Source organism: Nestor notabilis, unplaced genomic scaffold, assembly GCF_000696875.1.
Source record: "Nestor notabilis isolate BGI_N333 unplaced genomic scaffold, ASM69687v1 scaffold32729, whole genome shotgun sequence".
In the NCBI taxonomy this organism is placed as follows: Eukaryota; Metazoa; Chordata; class Aves; order Psittaciformes; family Psittacidae; genus Nestor; species Nestor notabilis.
In genome coordinates this window covers 1-6,303 of record NW_009945599.1, presented here as the reverse complement: position 1 = coordinate 6,303, position 6,303 = coordinate 1, and the positions used below count along the sequence as shown (strand labels likewise).

Sequence of the window (6,303 nt, the reverse complement as noted above, 5' to 3'; positions counted from 1 at the left end):
GCCTGCCCCAGGCCCCGCTCCCGCCAGTGGAGGATGAGCCGTCGTGGGGTCCCCATCGCCTGGCGCTGCTCGTCCCTTTCCGGGAGCGGTTCGAGGAGCTACTGACCTTTGTGCCATACATGCACCGCTTCCTAAGCACCAAGAGGATTCGCCATCACATCTTCATCCTCAACCAGGTGGATCATTTCAGGTAGCGTGTCCCCTTGCTGCAGTGAGCAAAAGGAGTGAGGGGACCCCTCACCCAAACTCAGCCCCACCATGAGTGCTGAAGGGTCTCCCGCTTTGCTCTGGCAGCTTGGAGAAGTGTAGGACCTGGGGCGAGATGCTCTCCTTGAATGTTCTCACTCTGGAGCTTACGGAAGGATAAAGCAGTGTTTTGCTTCTCTCTCCTTAAGCAAGAAGAGCATTATATACCCCCAGACATGTCATCTTTCTCCCCAGTGTTGCAGGTCTATAGCAGTGAACATTTGGGGATGCTGAAATTCACAGAAATGCCATGGGGTGCTTGCAGACGCTATCACTTAGCCCCTGCTCACCATTTGGTACCTGCGTGCAGCCCCAGCCTGTGCTGTGGAGCTCCCCAGCTGGCCTTGGGCAGAATGGAACTTGCTGTAGCCCCTTGTGGTCTGCAGTGGTCAAACCTCTGTGTGTCACCATGAGGCTTAGCGTAAGCCTCAGGACAGGCAGTTGAGGCACCCACCACTGTGGAGGCAGGGAACACTGTGTCCCATTTGGGGACCAGCTGGACATTTAGCTGAGGAGCATGAGAGAGGAACATGAAGGGACGGTGTCCACTGTGCGTGGTGCTGAGAGTCCCTGTCTGTGGCAGGTTTAACAGGGCATCCCTGATCAACGTGGGCTTCCTGGAGAGTGGCAACACCACTGACTACATTGCAATGCATGACGTTGATCTGCTGCCCCTCAATGAGCAGCTGGACTACAGCTTCCCGGAGGCAGGACCCTTCCATGTGGCATCCCCAGAGCTGCACCCACTCTATCACTATAAGACCTATGTGGGTGGTATCCTGCTGCTCACCAAGCAGCACTACGAGATGGTGAGTGCATGGGTGGGATGTCCCAGGCAGTTTGGGGCAAGGACTATGAGACTGTCTTGATGAACAGTTGTGCATGTTGTGTTCCATGCTTGAGAAGTGGGGGGAAAGGAGTTAAAATGCTTTGGGGACAGAACCTGTGGTGTGAGCTGATTAGGGGCAAGGGTTGGGAGGCTGTGCTTGGTGCTCAGAGCTTCTGATGCTGGTGTCTGCTCCTCTGTGGTGCATGGACCGGACCTTGGCCAGTATGGTGCTCCTCTCATTCCAGTGCAATGGCATGTCCAACCGCTTCTGGGGCTGGGGACGGGAGGATGATGAGTTTTATCGACGTATCAAAGGAGCTGGTCTCCAGGTAAGGGGTGCAGTGTGGCCTCCTAGGTTGAAATTGCCTAAGAAAGTCTCCCCACCTGGTCCCCAGTTGTAGCTGCCCAGGCAGAGACCTGGGAAAGGCAGACCTTCTGCGCTCCCCACTCCAGTAGCAGGCACAGCAAGTTTTCCAGTAGCTTCACAGAAGCTTTGCTCTCCTTCCAGGTTCGCCGTCCTTCTGGAATCACAACTGGATACGAGACTTTCCAGCACCTGCATGACCCAGCCTGGAGGAAGAGAGACCAGAAGCGCATCGCTGCACAGAAGCAGGTGAGACCTGAGACCTTCATCTGGTCGAGGGGAACCTTACGAGATGCGGTTGTGATCACTGTGTGCTCTTTGCTCTACTTGCTCATGTCCTCCCCTGCCAGCTTTGTGCTCCCACCTTGGGTTCTGGGTGCTTCCTCCTTTTGCTGGAAGCCAGAGTGGGCTGAATGGTCTCTCTCTTCCTCAGGAACAGTTTAAGATGGATCGGAAGGGAGGCCTGAACAATGTGAGGTACCGAATTGAGTCACGGACAGCTCTGAGTGTGGCAGGAGCCCCTTGCACCGTCCTTAATGTCTTGTTGGACTGTGACACAAACGAGACCCCTTGGTGCACGTTCAGCTGAGCCAATTGCATCACTGTGCTTGAGCTGAGATGCCGGGGCTGCCACCAAGCTGCTTGGAGCAGGCAGGATCTTTGCAGTGGCCGATCATGGCAGTGCTGGCGAGACACAGAGGGACAGAAAAGGCCAAGAACCAGGCTTTGCTGGGACCAACAGAAGAGGCTGAGAGTGGGACTTGGTGGCATCACTGTGGACACTGGTGCTGCCTCCCAGGGCAGGTGCAGGAGGCTGTTTTCCTGCTCTGGACATGGCTGAGCTGCCACCCAGCTCAGAGGACAATAAAGAACTATCAGGGCACCTGTGTGTTGTGAGTGCCCTGGGCTATGCCATGCTGCTGCTTCTTCCTGCTCCCTTCACCTTACTGGCTTCAGCACACCCATTTCTGGTTTGGCCCCAGCTACACTCTGGCAGGACAGGCAAGCTCTGGTTTGGAGGCCAACCTGGTCCAAACTAGGCTCCAAGTGAGGTGGTGCCTGTGTTTCAGCTGCCAGGTACCCCCAGGGCTGTGCTGTGGTCACTTCATTGCAGGAAGTGGTTGTGCCATGCCCCAGGCCCCAGCGTCCGCAGCTCTGCTGGATGTCAGCAGTTGAGGTAGCCCAGGACTTCTCTCTGTGGAGTGAGGAGAGCTCTGGCTGAGCTACTCCCTTCCTTGCCTGCCTTCTGTGGCATGTGCTGCCTCAGCCTTCTTGGGGACATTGGAGAACCTGGTGTCCCCCCAGAAGTGCTGTGGGAAACTGGATCTGCTCTGGCTCTGTATGAGGCGCCCTCGGAAGGGGTGGCTGCCAGGCTCACTGCAGTGCTGATAGAGATGAGGTAATGGCATGGGTGAAGGGCAGGAATTAGGATGGTTGCCCCTGCCTCACCTGAGTCAGGGGGAACAAGAACTTGCCTGGATGAGGAAGGAGCTGGAATGCTCCCTCAGAGGTGGGAACAGGAGTTTGGGTTGATGAGAGAGAGGCAAGGCTGCATGGGGCCCAGGCTGCAGATCTCACCCCCTTGCTCTTGCTGCCAGGCTGGTTTCTCCCATGTTGTGGCAGGACAAGGGCCTGGGCTGCCCCTTTAGGCAGGGCTGGGGGGTATTTACTTGCTGAGGGTATCAAATGCAGGTCCCCCACTGCTGGCGGGGCCTGCAAGGGCTCTGCTGTGGGCTCAAGCACCCACTGGGGATGTGGCTTGTCTGGATCAGTGAGTGGGTTGGGTAAGGTGCCTGGGGAAAAGGCCGTGTCAGCCTTGGGGTACTGGTGGGCAGGAGGTGGCTGGGCAGATGCACCCTGCAAACCCTGGGTCCCTGACCTGCTGCTGCCAGAGCAAGAGCAGCCGTGGGAGGTGGCAGAAGCACTGGTGCTGTGTGCTGGGAGAGTGCCCTGGGGCAGGAGACATGAGGAGGAGGTGAAGAAGAGGAGGAGGTGAGTGTCCTCTTGTGGCTGCTGGGAACAAGCTGCAGTGCTGGACCCAGGCAGTGGGAAAGCTGGGAAGGTCCCAATGGATGAGGAAGGACACTGGGTGCTGTCAGTTATTTGGGGTTAGTACAAATCAGCCACACCAGCACCGTTTGCTGGGAAGCGGGATGTGTAGAGCTGGGAGGGAGGGAAGGGGGGGCACGTACCCTGCTCAAGCCCCAGCTCAAGCCCCAGGTGGGAGCAGCAGCCATGGAGCAGCACCTGGTCCATGCCCACCCATGCTGGGAGCTGTGACCTCTAGGATGCTGCTGCTCACCCTGACCTGCAGAGGCTTGCAGAAATGCCCACCAGCTCTCAAAGGAGGCCCCTGCCAGCGCTGGGCTCCTCTCCTCTGTCACCAGCCTGGCCTGGCCATCTGCTTGGGCTGCTGGGTGAAATGGTGCTGTGCTGCTCCACAGTGGAGGGTGCTGGGCTGGCACAGATGGTGCCATGTGCTGGCTCTGGGGTCTTGGCATGCATTTGGGGTTCTACTGCCTCCTCAAGCTGGGCAGACCAAGCATAGCAGCCAGTACCCCTCCAGTCAGACCCATCTCCAGCACTGGCACCAGGCCCTCCATGTTTCCTGGCCCCTTCCACCCATCCCCTGCCTGGCACTTCCTGGAGCAGTTGCTTTGCTGGGTGCCTGCAGATGTCCCCAGACAGAAGCTGTTGCCATCCCAGGAAGATGAGCGGCTGCAGGGACATGGCACCTCCGGCGAGGAGCATTGGGATAAGAGGCAAAAGCATCAGAGCCAGGCGTGGGGTTTGTGTACCGTGTAAGGGCAGCAGGATGAGAGGAGCGTCTGGAGAGATCTGGTGCTATCTGCTTTCCATGATGCTCTAGAGCTCGGTGATGAGTCCAGAGTCCTGTGGGCTGGGGTGTGAGAGGAACTGCCTCCTGATGAAGGGATTGAGGTCATGGTGGTAAGGATCAGACTATGTTGCTTTGCATCATCCAAGGTGCAGGCAGGCCCAGCCTCGGGGGATGTCCTTGCCCCAGGGTGAGGACATGCTGGGGATGCACTACCAAAGAGCTCCCAACAACAGCCTCCCCAGCCCAGCAGCCCCAGAGGAGCAGTGGTGTCTGGCACGAAGATTGGGCTTGGACACACAGTACATGGCTCCAGAGGTGTTCCCAGGACGCACATCATGTCCCTCAATGTGGTCGGACAGAGGGAGACATTGGTCCAGCATCTCCAACATGCAAGCTTTGGGACTGACCACCTGCATGGCAGCCACTTACTGGCACCTGAACTGCAGCCAGGGCTGGCGGAGGCAGATCAAAGTATTTATCTGCGCTATTCAAAATAGATGACACAGTTTCAGGCAGGTTTCATGAAGATGTCGATGTGCAGAAACAGAGAGCATATGTGCCCCTCGCACTTCGCTCAGCACTAAAGGCTCCTCTCCCGCTGCCTGGCAGCTATTTCTCAGCTCTGCTCGCAGCCCCCTCATCCTCTGGTTGCTTTTGTGGAAGAGGCACTGTGCTGGAGACCTGGCTTCCTTTTATAGCTGTGAATGTGACTCTGAGGTCGCTCGGCTCTGTTTCACCCCCCCACGCACTTCAGTATTAGAAATGGCCCAGCAGGAGGGGATGAGATTTTCCCCATCGCCTTTCTTCAGATGGATAACACCCTGCCTGCTGTCCCTGGAGCCCCATGGTGCCAAGCTGGAAGCCTCCTGGTGTTCCTATGCTCTCAGCAACGCTGAGGTGGGGGTCAAGGTACTCAGGGGCAGAGAGATCCCGCAGAGTCCAAGACCTGCCCCTTTGCAACCGCCCCTTCTGTGGCCCAAATTGCCATCAGTGAGGCTGCGGGGCGGGGGTGTGTGTGTGTGTGTGTGCTGCTGCGATCGGTTGGCTTTTATTGCTAGGTTGTTTGAACTGAATGGTTCCCAGAGCTGTTTGCTGGCTGCCACATGAACTTGCTGTAGTATTGTGATGTGCAGGGACTGGAGGGTGAAGGGAGCGAGGAGAGTGGGCTAGGGAAAAGCCAGTGGGAGGCAGGAGCATCTCAGCATCCCTGGCTGTTGGAATGTCCCAGGCAGTGATGAGCCCTGGGGCCCTGTGGGAGCTGCCAACGCAGGGAGATGAGCGGGGAGAATGCAGCCCACAGCAGAGACAGGAAATGGGGCAGACGGGATGGAGTGAGGGGTGCGGCTGTGACCAGTAGCTGCTGAAGTCAGCCCGGCATCACTGCAACCTGCCAAGTCCAACCCTGGTGGGATGATGTTACATGCCTCTGCAGCATGTGCCTGTTCCCACGGGCTGCCAGGGGTGCCCCATTCATAGCTGAGCTCTGGAGCTCAGCCTGGTGCCAGCAGGATGGGAAATGGCACTATTGCAATGGGTCCCCCAATTCAGAAGCCACATGCTGCCACTCCAGCATGCGGCCAGGCAGTGAAAATGGGCTGTGGGGAACAGGGAGGCCGGGATGCAGAGAGCGGGTGCATGCCTTGGCACCGCACCAAGGATAATGTGAGCGTGTGAGCAGGGCCCGGGCACAGTGTGTGTGTGTGGGTGAGCACTGGCAGCACAGAGAGGACTCTGGTGTGTTGTGGGGGGAGCTGGCACGGCCGGGGTGCTGCTGCATGCTGGATGCATGGGTCCCGTACCCAGGTTGGGGATAGAGCGGGTGCGATCCTTGACCAGGGAGAGACGGGCACCGTGTGGGGCTGCTGCAGGTGTCCTGCTCTTCCAGGAGGATGAATACCCAGTGACCAGCTCTGCCCCGTGCCGGCATTCCCTGCTCCCTGTGCCTGGCACGCTGCAAGGGGTGCCGAGTGACAAAACCAGCTCCCGGCCAGGACGTGGCAGGATTGATTCCGAGGGATGAAGCGT

The 6,303-nt window shown here is 58.0% G+C and overlaps 1 protein-coding gene across 1 annotated transcript; it reads left to right on the top strand.

Moving 5' to 3' along the window:
* Nucleotides 1-5: 5 nt before the first annotated feature.
* Nucleotides 6-2,352, top strand: B4GALT7 (xylosylprotein beta 1,4-galactosyltransferase, polypeptide 7; the record flags this gene model as incomplete). Its single annotated transcript, XM_010022936.1, has 5 exons — nucleotides 6-190; nucleotides 830-1,055; nucleotides 1,321-1,404; nucleotides 1,584-1,688; nucleotides 1,873-2,352. Coding segments are annotated over 5 exons (756 nt in total), but the record flags the coding sequence as incomplete, so codon positions are not given.
* Between the last annotated feature and the right edge of the window lie 3,951 nt (nucleotides 2,353-6,303).